This window comes from Symphalangus syndactylus, chromosome 17 (genome assembly GCF_028878055.3).
Source record: "Symphalangus syndactylus isolate Jambi chromosome 17, NHGRI_mSymSyn1-v2.1_pri, whole genome shotgun sequence".
Classification (NCBI taxonomy): Eukaryota; Metazoa; Chordata; class Mammalia; order Primates; family Hylobatidae; genus Symphalangus; species Symphalangus syndactylus.
The window spans coordinates 23,414,353-23,432,539 of NC_072439.2; the positions used below are offsets into that span (position 1 = coordinate 23,414,353).

The following is an 18,187-nucleotide window of genomic DNA, read 5'->3' on the forward strand; positions in this document are numbered from 1 at the left end:
GCTCTGGCCATTGGGGTGGGGCCAACACATCAGACCAATGGAAGCGTGGATGGAAAACCAGCTGATTGGTGGGGCGGGAGGGGCAGAGGAGAAGGCGGGGTCATGCAGAGAGCCAATCCAGAAAGAGGATGGATTTGGCCACTGAGAGGGAACCAGTCAGGAACATGCCGGGAGCACTTGGGTGACAAACCGATCAATGGGGCAAGACTTGGAAATGGACCACTTAGGGGACGCCCGGAAGCAGGTGGATGGAGACCAGAGGGGCTCGAACCTGAGCGAGCTTCATCATCATGTGGGCGAACACGTGCAGGAACCCCACCACTGCATCCCATAGGCGGCTGTGCGCCAGGCTCTGCTGGTTCCCGGTGCAGGGACCCTGGGAGGCAGAGCGCCGTGTGAGCGGGAAGGGAATCCCCGAGAAGGGATCAGGGATCGCGATGCGGGACCCCCTCCCTTCCCACTCCCGCCCCAGGGGGAGCGCCCTACCTGGATGTACTCAGTGAGGCTGTTGAACACCTGCTTAGCCACCGACATGGCTTTGGAGAAGTTCCTCTTGCCCTGCTCTTCAATGACATCCTTGCCCGAGTAGTACCAGTAGAAGTCGCTGATGGATTCCTGGTGGGGGCGGGCAGGGTGTGAGGGGGTGCTGGGGCCGATCATGGCCCTGCAGCCCCCCACCCAAGTCACACCTGAACCGTCTCACGTCCTCACCTGCAGCCGCAGGAGGTAGTCCACAGTGCAAATGATGATGTTAATAGTGGTTGTGTTCCCTGTCTGTGTCCGTAGGTAGTTCTGGAAATCTGGGGAGATGAAAAGTCATTTATCCAGCACCTCCCATGTGCTAGGGGAGATGAACAGTGGGTCATTTATTCATTTATGCAATACGCATGTGTCGGGTGCCTATTGTATGACAGAAGGCATATCATCATCAATTTATGTAATAACTATCAAGTACTTACTATATGACAGAGAAAGATGGATGGTCACTTATTCATTTATCTAAAAATACTGGCCGGGTGGCTCATGCCTGTAATCCCAGCACTTTGGGAGGCCAAGGCGGGCAGATCACCTGAGGTCAGGAGTTTGAAACCAGCCTGACCAACATGGTGAAACTCCGTCTCTACTAAAAATACAAAACTTAGCTGGGTGTGGTGGTGGGCACCTGTAATCCCAACTACTTGGAAGGCTGAGGCAGGAAAATCGCTTCAACCCCAGAGGCAGAGGTTGCAGTGAGCGGAGATCTTGCCATTGCAGTCCAGCCTGGGCAACAAGATCGAAAACCCGTCTCAAAAATAAATAAATAAACAAACAATAAATAATTTAAAAATAGGCCAGGAGCAGTGGCTCACGCCTGTAATCCCAGCACTTTGGGAGGCCCAGGTGGGTGGATCACTCGAGGTCAGGAGTTTGAGACCAGCCTGGCCACCATAGTGAAATCCCGTCTCTACTAAAAAGAAAATACAAAATTAGCCAGGTGTGGTGGCATGTGCCTGTAATCCCGGCTACCTGGGAGGCTGAGGCAGGAGAATTGCTTGAACCCGGGAGGCAGAGGTTGCAGTGAGCCTAGATCATGCCACTGCACCCCAGCTTGGGCAACAAGAGTGAAACTCCGTCTCAAAAAATAAATATAAAAAATAAAATATAATATAAATATTATTAAGGGCTTACTATGCGTCAAATGTGGTGGTCATTTATTCATTCAGTTTTTTCCAACAAATATGTATATTGAGCACCAACTATGTAGCAGGGAGAAATAGATTCAGTCCCTCGTTAGTTTCCAAACAATTTTATCGAATTCCTACTATGTGCTGGGGATATTCATGCATTTATCCAACAAATATTTATTGAGCACCTACTAAAGGCCAGGGAACCTATGGATTGGTCACTTGTTCATTTATTCAACATATTTTATTGAGTGTATACTACATCCTCACAAGATTAAGATTGTCACATCCTCTTTGCTACAACAAATTTGTTGCGTTCTTACTGTGTCATGCGGTATTCTAGGCTCTGGGGATACAGTAGTAAAAAAAAAACAGTCCCTGGCCTTGGGGGGGATTTTTATTTTTTTTGACAAGGTCTCCCTCTGTTGCCCAGGTTGGAGTACTGTGGCATGATCATAGCTCACTGCAGCCTTGACCTCCTGGGTTCAAGTGATCCTCCCACCTCAGCCTCCCGGGTAGCTGGAACGATAAGTGTGAGCCACCACGTCCGGCCAATTTTTAATTTTTTTGTTGAGACCAGCCCAGGCTGGTCTCGAACTCCTGGCCTCAAGCAACCCTCCCACCTCGACCTCCCATAGTGCTGGGATTACAGACATGAGCTGTATGTCCAGCCCCTGCCCTTGTGAAGTTTATATTCTTGTGCAGTAGTTTTTAAATCTTTTCTGACTGCAATCTATGGTAGGAAATCCTTTTTTTTTTGAGACGGAGTCTTGCTCTGTCGCCCAGGCTGGAGTGCAGTGGCATGATCTCAGTTCACTGCAACCTCTACCTCCCAGGTTCAAGCAATTCTCCTGCTTCAGCCTCCTGAGTAGCTGGGATTACAGGCATGTGCCACCACGCCCGGCTAATTTTTTTGTATTTTTAGTAGAGACAGGGTTTCACCATATTGGACAGGCTGGTCTCCAACCCCTGACCTTGTGATCCACCTGCCACGGCCTCCCAAAGTGCTGGGATTACAGGCATAAGCCACCACACCCGGCCGAGGAAATCCTTTTTACATTGAGACCTGATACATATGTTCAATCTGAAATTACATTCACCTATTCCTGAAAGAGAAGTTTCACATTGCCTTACTCTGTGCCATGCATTCTGTTCTTTTCTGTCCTGTACTGCTCTAGTTAACTACAAAAGAAGAAATGTGTGCTTCTCATCCTCTCAACCTTGGCTGCACATCAGAACAACCAGGAGGCTTTTAAAAATCCCCGTGCTCAGGCCCAACCCCAGATCAATTAAATTAGAACCTGTAGAGGCAAAACCTAGGCTTAAGTCTCTTTTAAAGCTCCCCAGGCATGCCAGTGTACAAGTACGATGAGAACCTCTGCGTGAAACTAATTCATGAATGTCTGTCTGATGGGTTGGTTCCCACTATTTAAAAAACATTGTTCTGTGAGAGCAAACTGTTAAAGCTGAGTGATGAGTAGTTGGAGTTTATTATACTGCAGTATATGATTGGAGGTTTATTATACTGTAGTATATGATTGGAGGTTTATTATACTGTAGTATATGATTTTTTTTTTGGTAGAGACAGGGTCTCCCTATGTTGCCCAGGCTTGTCTTGAACTCCTGGGCTCAAGTGATCCTCCTGCCTCAGCCTCCTAAAGTGCTGGCATTACAGGCATGAGCCACAGTGTACAGCCAAGTCCTTTCAAATGTTTATAGCAACATCATGTTGCACGGGAAGGTTTTAACAGCCCCTGAAAGTATTTTCGCCCGCAGTTTTTCTTTCCCCCTAACTTTTTTACAGTCAGTTCACAATTGCTCTATCAGGTTGGCTAAACAGAAGGCCCATTTCGCCTAGTTTCATGATATAGACAAAGCATACTCAAATATTCAAAATTTTGTAAGCAAAGGTACAGGCTTTCCCCTCAACCCTGCTTTTTTTTTTGAGACAGAGTCTTGCTCTGTCTCCCAGGCTGGAGTGCAGTGGCGTAATCTCGGCTCACTGCAAGCTCCGCCTCCCGGGTTCACACCATTCTCCTGCCTCAGCCTCTCCGAGTAGCTGGGACTACAGGCGCCCGCCACCACGCCCGGCTAATTTTTTTTTGTATTTTTAGTAGAGACGGAGTTTCACCGTGGTCTCGATCTCCTGACCTCGTGATCCGCCCGCCTCGGCCTCCCAAAGTGCTGGGATTACAAGCGTGAGCCACCGCGCCCGGCCTCAACCCTGCTTTCTAACTCCTTTATTTGTGTTAATTTAAATTGTTAAATTAAATTGTGTTAATTTAAATTGGACTATATGCAAAAATAAAAGATACACATCTCCTGTAAAAAAAATTCTGGCAACTGACAACACCTGTTATAGACATGTGCAAATAAGTGAGAGACAAACCTTTTGTCTGCTTTGAATAGCACTGACTCCTCAAGACATGCAAGGGGTCTGAGATTTGAAAGATATTTCAAATATCTATTTGATTAGGCCATGAATTTAGGCAGAGGACTGGGTTGCAAATATGTTGGGAGACAGCAATCCCTCTCATAACAACATTCTCATTTTCAAAACTTCATATTCCCGAGGAATAAAATTTACTTTAAACCCAAAGACTGATTCCATCTTAGTTAAAATTAAAGAATGAAAATCTCAGCCTCGGCTGGGTGTGGTGACTCACACCTGTAATCCCAGCATTTTAGGAGGCCAAGGCAGGAGGATTGCTTGAATCCAGGAGTTCGAGATCTCCTGGGCAACATAGTGAGATCTCATCTCTACAAAAAAATAAAAAACTTAGCCAGACATGGTGATGCATGCCTGTAGTCCTGGATACTTGGGAGGCTGAGGGGTGGATCACTTGAGCCCGGGAGGCAGAGGTTGCAATGAGCTGTGATCACACCACTGCACTCCAGTCTGGGCCACAAGAGTGAGACTCTGTCTAAAAAAAAAAAAAAGAAAAAAAGAAAAAGAAAATCTTAGTCCCATGGCACAAAGGTATTTAATAAACCTTGAAAAACTGGTTGTGGACACAAGACCTTTTGAAAATTCAAGACAAAGGGATCATGCTTTATCCTTCGTTGAAAAAAAAAGAATGAAGATTAAAGATATTTACAAATCAGTTACCTTAAAGAGCACTAACCAAGTGGGTGAAGGTTCTATGGAAGTTAGATTACTAATTACTCCAATTCTTGTCATGAAAGTTAATTTCCGGGTAGTCTGCGGTTTCCTAATCATCTGCTAAAAGTTATAACCACAATCTTGAGACTGTACATGTTTGTTATAGGAAATGGCATCAGGTAGAATGTTTTTTGTGCAGAATTTTGACTGTTCTGTAAAGCTGTAAACTAGGTTTGCTGCATGAGACTGTATTTCTCATCATTGATGTTGTGTAATTAATTTGCTGTCATCCTCAATCTTGTTAAATTGGCTGAACCACAACAAAACAAAACTCTTGCTTAAGATAGGAAAGAATCTGTAGGCCTTTGTACAGATCTTTCCTCTGCAAAGTTTTTATAAGCAAAATAAACAAGTGATTCTAATAGATTTATTTTTAAATGCCAGGCAGTTTTGTCCTTTAGGTCTTTTCTGGACCTAAAGTACAGAAATCCACCACGTGTACTGAACTTTGGCAGCCACTGCAGAACGCCTGTGGGAAAATGGCGTGTGACAAATTGTCCATTTGGGCAAATTGATTTTTGGCCAAATTGGTTTTTGGCAGATTGCTTTTGGGGAATTGGACTGGCCAGAGGAGATGAAGGGGAAGCAAAGTGGCTAGATTCCAGAAATTCCAGAGAGGTTTTTTTTTGAGATGGAGTTTCACTCTGTTGCCCAGGCTGGAGTGCAATGGTGCGATCTTGGCTCACTGCAACCTCCATCTCATGGGTTCAAGCGATTCTCCTGCCTCAGCCTCCTGAGTAGCTGGGATAACAAGCATGTGCCACCACGCTCTGCTATTTTTTTAATATTTTTAGTAGAGACGGGGTTTCACCATGTTGGCCAGGCTTGTCTCGAACTCCTGACCTCAGGAGATCCACGAGCCTTTGCCTCCCAAAGTGCTGGGATTATAGGCCTGAGTCACTGCGCCCGTCCTCCAGAGAGATTTTGAAAGCTAGGTGGATTGACACTGGCTGGAGAGTGGCCATCATTGACAGGGGGAGGAGGAGGGTTGGAAACTAACTCAGGCAACCCTTCCGTACCAGCCCCAAACCTTGGCTTCCCCTCCACCCCACACCCCTCCTCCTCACCATTATTGTGCCCCTCACAGAGCAATTGTAGGAATCGGAACAGGTCTTGTGTGAATTCATCATCCGCCATGACCTTCTCTCCTGGGTGGAAGGGAGGGGACAGGGCCCAGGAGGGGTCAGATGCGCCAAGACACAGCGCACACATGCACAAGGCCCATGCACACTGCACACGCATGCACAAAGCATGGGGGTGCTGGGAGGAGCAGCTGCCACTCCAAAGACACTGTGAGGGCCATGGGCATCCATGACGCCAGGCGGTCTTGATCTCAGAGCCCATGACATCAGCAGACGGAGACCTGAGGGGCCCTGGGTCATGAAGCCGGGGCCTCAAGTGTCTTTCTACATCAGTGCCCTCTGATGTCACCACTTGTGTTACATTCGGGAGTGTCTGCTGACCTAGCAGACATTCAGGCAGCTGGTAATGCCCTCAGCCCCCCTTCAGACCGTGGAGGTTAATGGATTATGGGGGTTTGGGTCACCTTCACACAAAGACTCTGGGCAGGGGAAGATTGGGCTGGGAGGAATAAGGGATGGGGATTGAAAGCCAGCCAATTGGCCCAGATGCCTTGAAAGCAGCCAATCCAGGAGTAGCACAGGGGAGGTGTGTAAACAAGGGCCAATCAGAATGGGCATCTGAAAGAAGCAAATCATGATGGGCGGTAGGGGAGGAGGCTAGACCGCAGATGGGCCAACCAGAGCAGGCGCAGAGGAGGCAGGTGCACACCAATCAGAGTGGATGCCGGAGGCAACCAATTCGGTTGGTGGATGGGAAACGCTGACCGACCAATCTGAGGTCGGGGTGCAGAGAGCAGAGTAGGTGGGAGTGGGGATCACTCCACACCGGGACTGCGAATCTGGGTCTGGAAGTCCGACAATATCCAGCTGGAAAGAGATCTTTGCTGTGTTCTCTAGCTTCTGCTTCACACATGGGGAAAGTGAAGCTTAGGGAAGGTAAGAGACTTGTTCACAGGCCCATGTATTCTCAGTGGCTGATCTGGGACCTGAATCATGCTCCCCAGACTCCTGATCTCCAGGTTTTGCACTGGCAGGGCACCTGCCAAAGGGTCCCTCCCTCCCCTCCACGTTCCAGATCCTCAGCCCCTAGGTGGAGGGGCGGACAGGGTTAGGAGGGGTGGGTGACAGCAGCACAGCACGGGGGTGGGCTGGGGGAATTACCGTTCTGGCGATTGATGACTGGGGCAGCCAACAGGATGGGAGGAGGAAGCAGGAGAAAAGAGAGAAAAAGAGAGAGGGAGACAGACCGCAAACACACACAATGACAGTCAGGGACAAAGACACAGAAAGACACACAGAGAGAGAGGAGCAACCCACAGAGAGAAAGGCAGAGTGATAAGGAGACAGAAGGAAGTGGATTAGCAGGGAAGAGGGTAGGAAATGAGGGTAAAAGCAGAGGGAATGAAAGAAGAGGATGGAGAGGGAGAGAGAGAGAGATGAAGACATAGAGGTAGAAAGGCAGGAGCGAGGATCCAGGTAGAAAGGTTAGACACATCACAACACGGCAAAGAGGAGACGCGATTAACCCGGATTAGGGACATTAATAAGAGAACAGCAACCAGGGCGTGACATTTGGGGCACGTGGAGGGTGGAGTCCATGTAGTGATGGGTGAGAACACAAGACAGAATGACTTCTGGTGGGGGGGGGGGCAGAGGTGGGTGGTGGACATGGGGAGGGACACCCCGGGGGTATGCAGGGGGTGGGACCAGGGGACCACAGCAGAGGGAGGGACCCGAGGGAGCCCTTGGGAACCAGTGTCTTGGAGGAAGGGAGCTCTGGGCAATGGCAGGTGGGAGTGGGGTGGTGGGAATCCCAAAGGAAGATGTCCCAGGGAGAGGGAAGCCCAAGGGAGGGCCTCACCAGTGCCATCCTCGTTCACCATGCCCAGCCCCTCAGCCTTGTTCTGTCTCTCAAAGGCATTGAGATCCAGGACGCTGAGGAAAAGAAAGGAAAGATAGGGGAGATGTGATGAAGCCTCTGCTCTCCTCTCTTCCAGGGCCTGGCAGCTCCCCACCATGGTAGCCTGGAGAGCCACAGTAAACCATGTATGTGCTGAAATAAAGAGGAAGCAGAAATGAAGAGTTGGCAGAAGCTAGGACATAAGGTAGGACCAGGATGAACCATGCACAAGCTGAAATAATGAGGAACCAGAAACCACCCATTTAGCAAAAGCTGCAGAGGGTAGGAAAAGTCAGCTGGCAGCAAGAGGCGAACAAAGGCAGACAACAGTGGAGGCATATTAATCGGGATCATCAGAGAGCTCCTAAATCTCCCACTGCCAAGTTCCCCTTGAATTCTCAAGTTTTTGGTTCCACTGTCTGGAATCCATAATGCAACTCATTCTTCAAGTCTATGACATTTTGCCTCCCTTATTGTTCTACATTAATTCTTATAATAAATTCCCTGTTATTTGAGCGATTCTGAGTGAGTCTCTTTTCCGGGACTGAAAGAGCAGAATCAGAACCGGAAATGGTACCAGGAGTGGGGTGGCAGTGGCACCAAACAGAGCTTAAAAAGAAGAGGTCCACTTGAACCTACCTGCATGTTTGCATCAGTGCCTGGATACTCTGGAAGAAGCCAACTTCCTTCTTGTCCTTGAGATAATCCAGCATTTTCTGCAGAGGGGGAGGCAGGGGAGGAGGAACTGGGAGTCACACAGGAACCTCTCACCCCTCCTTGCCTTCTTCTGAAGTCCCTTTGCCTCTGTTACCTGCTGGACCTCAGCATTGCCTCCATTGAGGATGGAGATGCCCAGCTTCAGGGTGGAGGACACCATGGCACCTGTCTCTCCTGGAGGGAGTGGGAGAAAAAAGATGGTCCACCCAGTTGGAAGGCAGTGTGTTCCACCCACCAGAAAACAGCCATGCCAAGGGATGTGAGAGAAGGGGATTTAAGAGTGTGCCAAGGTGCTCATGCAGGGGTGAATGTGATTGAAGGATAAGTGAGAAATTGCAAGGCAGGTATGCAAGGGGAAGCTGCAAGGGCTGGGGTTTGCGTGCAAACCACAGGCATCGAGGGGTGGCAAATGGGTCCACAGGGAATGGGTGAGCCGGGAAGAGTGAGGTCAGGATGAGTGCACTCGGAAGAGTCCAGTGCACATGTGAGGGGCACCTTTGCAGGCACTGATCATCTGCAGCACCATCTCGGCCGCCCCCCGGGTGTGCAGCCGTGCTTGCTGGTACAAGAGCCGCTGCTTCTCCATCTCTTTCTCCTGGGAAGGGAGGCAGACCCATGGGGGCAAGTCCAGGCTTTCCAGCCCAGCCTTTCCCCCTCACATTCTCACTTCTGCCCTCTCTGTTCCAGCCACATCCACAACTCATTCCTTCAATCATGAGCTCCCTCCATCCCCTGGGGCTCACACCCTCGATGTATCTCCTGTACCTAGCACGGGGCTAGGCATTAGGCAAGATCTACATAAATCAGAGCTGGGCATGCAGCAGTCTTAACCTGGGCCCATGGGCCTCCAGGCCATCTGTGAACTTGGATGATGAAAAGTTACATTTTTATGTTTTCCGCCCTCTAACAGAAATGTAGCATTTCCTTCCTTTATGGATGAAGCCATAAATCACAGCAATATTAGCAGAACCTGTGGTTTTGTCACCAATAAAAATCACAGATGTGGCTGGGCAAGGTGGCTCATGTCTGTAATCCCAGCACTTTGGGAGGCCGAGGCGGGGAGATCATGGGGTCAATAGGTCAAGACTATCCTGGCTAACACAGTGAAACTCTGCCTCTATTAAAAATACAAAAAATTAGCTGGGCGTGGTGGCATGAGCCTGTAGTCCTAGCTACTTGGGAGGCTGAGGCAGGAGAATTGCTTGAACCCAGGAGGTGGAGGTTGCAGTGAGCCGAGATCACGCCACTGCACTCCAGCCTGGGCGACACAGTGAGACTCTGTCTCAAAAAAAAAAAATTACAGATGTTTCCATATCACATTATTATTGCTGTATATTCCATATCACATTATTGTTGTAGAATTAGAACTATTTCGTATTCAAATTCTGCTCTTTTGGTCCAGGAAGAGAGACCCACTCACAATGGCTCAAAGATGTCTTTAAATATCAGTTATGTTCATCACTACTTCTCAATTATAGTAGCTGTTGGATCTACTGCTAGATCTTTTTTTTTTTTTTTTTTTTTTGAGATGGAGTCTCGCCCAGGCTGGAGTGCAATGGCGTGATCTCGGCTCACTGCAACTTCCACCTGCAGTGGAATCTTTCAAGCGATTCTCCTGCCTCAACCTCCTGAGTAGCTGGGATTACAGGCATGCACTACCATGCTCAGCTAATTTTTGTATTTTTAGTAGAGATGCGGTTTCACCATGTTGGCCAGGCTGGTCTTGAACTCCTGGCCTCAGGTGATCTACCTGCCTTGCCTCCCAAAGTGCTGGGATTACAGGTGTGAGCCACTGCGCCCAGCCTTAGACCTTATTTGATAGATTAACAACGTACAAGTATTACTGGATCACAAATTCATTTTTAAAATATTTTGATAGCTATTCAATACTTGTTTCCTCTGCTATGAATTCATTTTATACACTTAAAAACATGATCCTGAGAAAGTCTTCACCAGATGCCAGAAGGGACTCTGGCACAGAAACAGTGAAGAAAACTATGAAGTAAATGCTTGCTGACTGTCTCAATGAATGAATGGATCGGTGAATTGCACGTTTACTAGCTCTTTCTTGCTGCCTGGCCTTGGCATATACTATTCTCCCAATGTAGAACATTTTTCTCTTTTTCTTCAACTGGCAGGCTCCTTTTATCCTTCTGCTCAGAAGTCCCCTCCTCCGAGAAGCCCTCCCTGATACATTTTCCTGCAGGCTGGGTCAGGCACCTTGTTTGGGCTGCTTTATCCCCCCAAGGTTCCCATATTTTGGCCCTGACCCCTCTGCCTGTATCCTCATCATCTCAGCCCTGACCCCTCTGCCTGAGCCTCCCTAATCCCAGCCCTGACCCCTCTGCCTGAGCCTCCCCAATCCCAGCCCTGACCCCTCTGCCTGAGCCTCCCCAATTCCAGCCCTGACCCCTCTGCCTGAGCTTCCCCCATGACCATGGTGCACACTCCGTGGTGTTAGTTTGGCGGGTGTATCTTTCTCCCCAGTGGACCGACTTGGTCACTGCTGTGTCCCCAGAGCTTTGCTCTGTGAACACATGCTGAATGAATGGGAGATGACTGCAGTCAGGGTCCCCCATCCCTTCCCTCCAGGACCTCCTGAGCCCACCTACCTCAAAGGAGACCTCAACCTCCTCTTCACCTTCGCCGTTCTCCCCTCCCTCCTCCAGGTGGCAGCTCTGGGGAGGGGGCATCAGTTAAGGCATGAACAAAGCAGACCCCTCCATCCCCGCCCAGCCCTTTTTGTGGACAAGCACTGCAGGTGGGGAGAGGGAAATCTGCCCCAGATGAGGGGGGTGGGGCCTCACCTTTGCCATGATATCGGCGTAGGCTATGTACAGGTAATCCTCGTCCAGTTTGCTGGGGAAGTAAGCAGGGGAGTGGTCAGGACCCGGTGGAGAGGACCCCCATCTTATAAGAGCTTCTGGGCAGGGCACGGTGGCTCATGCCTGTAATCCCAACACTCTGGGAGGCTGAGGCAGGCAGATCACTTGAGGTCAGGAGTTCGAAACCAACCTAGCCAACATGGTGAAACCCCGTCTCTACTAAAAGTACAAAAAATTAGCCGGGCGTGATGGTGCTTGCCTGTAATCCCAGCTACTCGGGAGTCTGAGGCAGGATAATTGCTTGAACCCAGGAGGCAGAGGTTGCAGTGAGCTGACATTGCGCCACCGCACTCCAGCCTTGGTGACAGAGCAAGACTCCATCTCAAAAAAAAAAAAAAAAAGAGCTTCTGGTTTCCTTTGGAGGGCCAACCCTCCCCATGCTCAGGCTGTGTGGCTCAGGTGGCTGGAGTGGCCATTGCCAGGGTGGCTTGTGACAAATGCATGGCTGATGAGGACTTTTATCTGTGTGGCCATGATGACAGATAAGAAATGGTCATGTTGTCCATGCTGTCCAGTAAAATCCATTCTGGGAGTTGTTGTTTTGTTTATTTTGTTTTTGAGACAGGGTCTTGCTCTGTTGGCCAGGCTGGAGTGCAGTGGTGCAATCAAGGCTTACTGCAGCCTCAACCTCCCAGACTCAAGTGATTCTCCCACATCAGCCTCCTGAGTAGTTGGGACTACAGGCACATACCACCACACCTGGCTAATTTTTCCATTTTTTTTTGTAGAGACAGGGTCTTGCTATGTTGCCCAGGCTGGTCTCGAACTCCTGGCATCCCAAAGTACTGGGATTACAGGTGTGAGCCACCGCACCTGGCCCATTCAGCGAGGTTTGCTGGGGCTAATGGTGGAGGCACTCCCTTTCCGCTGGGGATGCTAAAATGGAGTGATGGGAGGCTGGAGCTCCCAGGACCATCTTGCCACCTGTCAGCCCAATAACAAGTATGGCCAATCCCTTTCTGCTTGGGTCTCCTCTACAATGGCCAACACCTGCTGAGTGTTTACACTAACACCATGTCAGTGTCTGTTCTAGGTGCCTTGTATATATTAACAAACTGACCCTCACAGTCATCCAGTTGGGTGGGTATGTTACTAGCCCTATTTTATAGGTGGGGGAACTAAGATACAAAGACCCTTCTTGGCTGGGATCGCACAGCTTGTGCTGGGACTCAACTTGGATGGCCAAACTCCAGAACCATTGCTCTCCCACAGGATGCAAAATGGGATGCTCAAATTCTTCATCACCTTGCAGCCCGAGATGGCCTCATGTCAGAATTTCTGGCCGATGAGATCTGTGTGGAAGCTCACCAGAGAGATAAAGAGACCAAAGAAGGCTGGGTGCGGTGGCCCACGCCTGTAATCCCAGCACTTTGGGAGGCTGAGGCGGGCAGATCACCTGAGGTCAGGAGTTTGAGACCAGCCTGGACAACATGGCAAAACCCTGTCTCTACTAAAAATACAAAAAAAAAAAAAAAAAGAGAAAGAAAAAAGAAAAATAGCTGGGCATGGTGGCATGCGCCTGTAATCCCAGCTACTCGGAAGGCTGAGGCAGAAGAATTGCTTGAACCCAGGAGGTGGAGATTGCAGTGAGCCAAGATCGCGCCATTGCACTCCAGCCTGGGCAACAAGAGCAAAACTCCGTCTCAAAAAAAAAAAAAAAAAAAAAAAGAGAGAGAGAGAGAGACAGAGATCAAAGATCTTGCTAAGGGTGAAGAGTGGGGAGCCTTTCTCCTTCTTTGTGCCTGGCATGTGGCCGTGATGCCTAGAAGTGCAGCATCCACCCAGGACTACAGACAAAAGCTAAGAAGGGCAGAGCAGAAAGCTAGAAAGACCCTGGGCCCGTCAGTGTCCCTGTGCCACTGCCCAGTCCTGAAGTCTTTAGCTCTTGACTTCACGTTATGTAAGAAAAATAAATCCCTGCCAGGCGCGGTGGCTCACTCCAGTAACCCCAACACTTTGGGAGGCTGAGTGGGGAGGATTGCTTGAGTTCAGGAGTTTGAGACTGGCCTGGGCAACATAGTGAGACCGCCATCTCTACCAAAAAAAAAAAAAAAAAAATAGCCAGGCATGGAGGCACGTGCCTGTAGTCCCAGCTACTCAGGAGGCTGAGGCAGGAGGATCTCTTGAGCCTGGGGTGATGTGGAGTGGGGGTTCTGAGCTGCAGTGAGCTATGATATGACACTGCATTCCAGCCTGGGCAAGAGAGCAAGACTTTCTCAAAAAATAAAAAAATAGGCCAGGTGCAGGGGCTCACGCCGGTAGTCCCAGCACTTTGAGGGGCCGAGGCGGGATCACTTGAGGTCAGGAGTTTGAGACAAGCATGGCCAACATGGTGAAAGCCCGTCTCTACTAAAAATACAAAAATTAGCTGGGTGTGGTGGTGGGCGCCTGTAATCCCACCTGCTTGAACCTGGGAGGCGGAGGTTGCAGTGAGCTGAGATTGTGTCACTACACTCCAGCCTGGGTGACAGAGCGAGACTCCATCTCAAAAATAAATAAATAAATAAATAAATAAATAAATAAAAGAAACAAAATGAAAAATAAATCCCTGTGCGTTCATTCCCTTATCCACACAAAGGAGCTGCAATAATCTGTCTCACAGTGTGGCGGTTAAGTGAGAGGATATAGATATCACCGCTTAGCTTGGTGCCTGGCACATAATGAGCATTTGATGAATGGCTGCCTGCTATTGCCAGCAGCAGCGGCAGCAGCTGCGCCATCTGCATCACAATTATTTATTACTAAGCCTGTCATTAGCCCACATGAAGCTTTTGAGGGAATTAGAGGAAACCTCCCCACTACTTCTGTCGGTTGGAAATTTGTCATACATATGGATTTTTTTTCATAATATACTGATTTTATTTGAGCAAGACACTTTCTTCTAGAAAAGCCTAGTTAATCTACATTGTCTGTGATATGAACCCCTCAGAGATGCCCTTGTGAAGTGTTCAGCCATGCAACGGTGTATGTTGGCTGTGCCTGTCCTAGCAAAGTGACATTTACGTTTCTTTTCTTTTTTTTTTGAGACAGAGTCTCGCTCTGTCTCCTAGGCTGGAGTTCAGTGGTATGATCTTGGCTCACTGCAACCTCCGCCTCCCGGTTCAAGCGATTCTTCTGCCTCAGCCTTCTGAGTAGACGGGATTACAAATGCCCACCACCAAGCCTGGCTATTTATTATATTTTTGTAGAAACGGGGTTTTGCCATATTGGCCAGGCTGGTCTTGAACTCCTGGGCTCAAGTGATTGCCTGCCTCGGCCTCCCAGATTGCTGGGACTACAGGCGTGAGCCACCATGCCTGACCAGCAAAGTGACATTTAAAGATTCGTCTGTCCTGGGCTCCCCCAGGACCTGGAGGGCCTCTACTGAGGCACAGGGAAGCTGCTGGGCTGGGGGTGGCCCCAGGACCTTGGGGGCATTTCTGGGGCCCTGGGAAGAGTCTTCACCTCTTTTCCGTCAGGGCAGTGCGGCTGAAGTGCAGGACCAACTGGTGCAGGGGGTCTGGCTTCTTCTCTTCCACCTCTTCCTCCTCCTCCTCCTGCTCCCCAGCTTTCTGGCGAGAGAGGGGAGACTTGGGGAGAGTGTTTCTAGAGTCCCCTCCTATCACCGCCCCCATGTCCCTGTTGGTCTGGATTTTTTTTCTCTTTTCCCACATCCTGCGCCCTACTTTGGTTCTACTCAAGCCAGGGGCTGGCATTTCTATACCCCTTGATATGGAGGGCGACTCCTGGAGGTGTGCCAAGGGTGGCCTCTGCGCCAGCCCTATCCAGCTCGCCCCCCACTCCCCCAGGCGGGCCCCAGCTCACTGAAAGGTCATCTATCATGCGGTCCTCAAAACTGTGGTCTTCAGTCAGGATCCATGCAGCCTTGTAGCTCTCCAGGAACATGTTACATGCCCGGTGCCTGCAGGGGAGAGGTGTGACGTCACTGGGACGCGCCCTCCTCCGTGCCTCCCGACCTCCGATGCGCCTGCAGCCCCCAACCACCCGCAAGGCCCCATCACGTTGGCCCTCCATTCTCCAGACTCTCCAGCCACTCTTTCTCCGCAGCCCTTCACGCTTCCCTTGTCCCTGGGGGCCTTACGTGGGCAGGTTGTACAGGGGCGTCATACGGAAACAGGCCACGACTGCCCGCCGGCGCTGCTTGGACAAAAGCTTGTGCCACACGGCCTTCTTAGACTTGTAAGGGTGCTCGGTCTGGGGAGGGGATAGCGGGACAGTCATATCCCCAGACCCTGCCCCTCTCACTCCCAGCCCTGGATGAAACTGCCCAGCTGTGCCGAAGTCCATGTTCAGATAAGACTCACACGGCAGAAGGAAAACCTTGTCTCCACCAACAGAGTCAGGGTCCTGACTCCGCCTCCAGACCTAAGTTTCCATCCTAGGCCTGGTCCCACAGAGCCAGGACCACGACCCCAGGCCACGACCAATTCTACGACCCACCCAAGGCCCTGCCCACGAACTCAACGCATCTCCTGTAGGCCCCACCCCTAGACCTAAAGATCTGCCCCTTCCCCGTCCCGCCCCCAGATGCAAGATTAAGCAGCAGACCCCTCCCCCTGATCCATTCTAAGCCTCGCCTTAAACTCGAGGCTCCACCTCCTGCCCTGCCCCAAAACTTAATAGTCATCTCCAGGCCCCACCCACATTCTTGAAGCCCCTCCCCCCGCCAGGCTCCGCCCAGAGACCCAGTAGAAAGACCCCTCCGGCCCCACCCACCTGGTCCAGGTGGTAGAGCACGGCTGACACTTCCTGGACTCTGCGCACGATTTTCTCGGGGTCATCGGCGTCTTCCTCGCGACCCGGGACGCCCCGGTACAGGGCCATCTGCCAGCGCAGAGACGGGGAGCCTTCGACCTGAGGGGAGGAAGGAGAAGTAGCCGGCGTGAGGGACCCTTCCCACAGTGTCCGCCGGATGTCCCCTTTCCGTTTTTGGGAGGACTCAATGGGTGAGTGCATGTTGAGGGCTTTCTTCTTCTTCATCTTTTTGTTTTGAGACGGAGCCTCGCCCCATCACCCAGGCTGGAGTGCAGTGGTGCGATCTCAGCTCACTGCAACCTCTGCCTCCTGGGCTCAAGCGATTCTCCTGCTTCAGCCTCCCGAGTAGCGGGGACTACAGGCGCCCGCCATCACACCCGTCTAATTTTGTACTTTTAGTAGACGGGGTTTCACCATGTTGGCCAGGCTGGTCTCGAACTCCTAACCTCAGGTGATCTGCCCGCCTTGGCCTTCCAAAGTGTTGGGATTACAGGCATGAGGCATGAGCCATTGTGCCCGGCCTAATTGTTGTATTTTTAGTAGAAACATGGTTTCGCCACGTTGGCCAGGCTGGTCTCAAAACTCCTGACCTTTGAGGTCTTTCTTCGATGCCTGGTCTTTGGTAAATGCTCAAACCTTCGCTAATATTGTGGTTACTTTCTGACTTGCTTCTCTTGCTTGCAGAGGAAGGAGGCATACCTTTCCCTGAAGGTGAAGGTTGTTGTGCAGAAATTCCCGGACCTCCTCATCTGTGTCTTTCTGGGGAGACAGGGCCAGGCTGGGTCACTCTGGAGGTCCCATCCTCCTTCCTGACCCAGAACCCTTTCCTTCCAGGCCCAGCACCCCAGGAACTGAAGAGGTTTTTCTGGGGTGTGGGGGGGGGGTCTGAGAGAAACAAAAGGATGCAGAGGTTGACGGGTCAGAAGGGGTCCTAGAGGGGCCAGAGGGTCGCAGAGTCACCTTGAAGATACTGTAAGGATTCGAGGGGCCTCGTGGGGGTCTGGGAAGAGGCAGAGGGTGACAAGAGGATTTCATCAAAGGCCAAATATGGCCAAAGAGGGATGACTGGGGGTCAGAGTGGGGCAGGGAGTCTTTGAAGATCAGAAGGGGTCAGCAGAGGTCATGGGGGATCAGGTAGGTCAACTGAGTCACTGGTTACACAGGGGCCAAAGGGGGCATCAGCAGGGTGGGGGTTCACTGGGGTTCCAGGACGGGGAGCCCTCACGGACCAAGGTGAGGGGTCCGTGGAGCCCTGGAGGGCTCTCTGGGGTCCTGGCAGGACTCAGCAGTCCTGGGAGGTGCCTGAGGTTCTGAGGGAAGGGGTATCCTGGTGGTGGCAGGGGAGAAGTCAGTGGTCTTTAGGGGTCCAGGGGGTTAGTAGGTTGTCAGGGTGTTGGTGTGGTCCTGGGGGGAGGGCTATAGGGGTCTTGGGGCAGAATCCTGGGAGGGTTCCTTAGATCCCCTAAAACTGGAAAGGATGGGAGAGGAGGGAGATTATCCTTGTTGTCCCACACAAGGGGTAAGTGGGGTCCCGGGAGGCCTCCTTGATATCCCAGCGAGCTTAAGAGGTTCTAGGGCCCGGGTATTTTAGTCTTCAGGACAGTTGAGACCTCAGAGGTTTGGGTACAGTCCTGGGGTTGGGGTTCATGGATCCTGGGGAGTTAGGGTCACAGGGCTCCCTGAGCCCCTGAGAGTCTTGGGGGCTTAGCTGGGCATCAACAGGGCCCAGGTGTCAGCAGCGTCCTGAAGGAAAGGGATGGTGAGCTGAGGGCTCAGTGGGAACCCAGAGGTTCAGTCTTGGCGGGGAGGGAAGGGTCATGAGGGTCTCAGTAGGTCCCAAGGGGCTTGAAGGGGCCTTGGTGGACGGTTCAGAGGATCTCAGGGGCTCATCTTGTTGGGGGGACTCTCAGGGTCTCAGCAGGTTTGGCATGGTCCAGTAGGGGGCCAGTGGGGTCCTGCAGTCCTCATGCAGGTCCCAGGGGTCCTAGAGCTTTTCTAGGTTTCAGTGAGGGCTCTTAGGT

The 18,187-nt window shown here is 50.9% G+C and overlaps 1 protein-coding gene across 3 annotated transcripts in view; it reads right to left on the reverse strand.

Annotated features, from left to right (window-relative positions):
* The window catches only part of RYR1 (ryanodine receptor 1), a 157,700-nt gene that overhangs the window by 47,518 nt on the left and 91,995 nt on the right, over nucleotides 1–18,187 (reverse strand). For all 3 annotated transcript variants that reach the window (XM_063621117.1, XM_063621118.1, XM_055250597.2), the window contains 16 exons: nucleotides 16,866–16,925; nucleotides 16,128–16,265; nucleotides 15,493–15,605; nucleotides 15,216–15,312; nucleotides 14,856–14,962; nucleotides 11,334–11,385; nucleotides 11,139–11,204; nucleotides 9,022–9,121; nucleotides 8,621–8,700; nucleotides 8,449–8,525; nucleotides 7,771–7,844; nucleotides 7,071–7,088; nucleotides 5,895–5,975; nucleotides 712–800; nucleotides 487–615; nucleotides 272–376 (listed from right to left, as the gene is read on the reverse strand). In XM_063621117.1, the coding sequence (XP_063477187.1) occupies nucleotides 272–376; nucleotides 487–615; nucleotides 712–800; nucleotides 5,895–5,975; nucleotides 7,071–7,088; nucleotides 7,771–7,844; nucleotides 8,449–8,525; nucleotides 8,621–8,700; nucleotides 9,022–9,121; nucleotides 11,139–11,204; nucleotides 11,334–11,385; nucleotides 14,856–14,962; nucleotides 15,216–15,312; nucleotides 15,493–15,605; nucleotides 16,128–16,265; nucleotides 16,866–16,925 (1,386 nt within the window). The remainder of the gene's footprint in view (nucleotides 1–271; nucleotides 377–486; nucleotides 616–711; nucleotides 801–5,894; nucleotides 5,976–7,070; nucleotides 7,089–7,770; nucleotides 7,845–8,448; nucleotides 8,526–8,620; nucleotides 8,701–9,021; nucleotides 9,122–11,138; nucleotides 11,205–11,333; nucleotides 11,386–14,855; nucleotides 14,963–15,215; nucleotides 15,313–15,492; nucleotides 15,606–16,127; nucleotides 16,266–16,865; nucleotides 16,926–18,187) is intronic.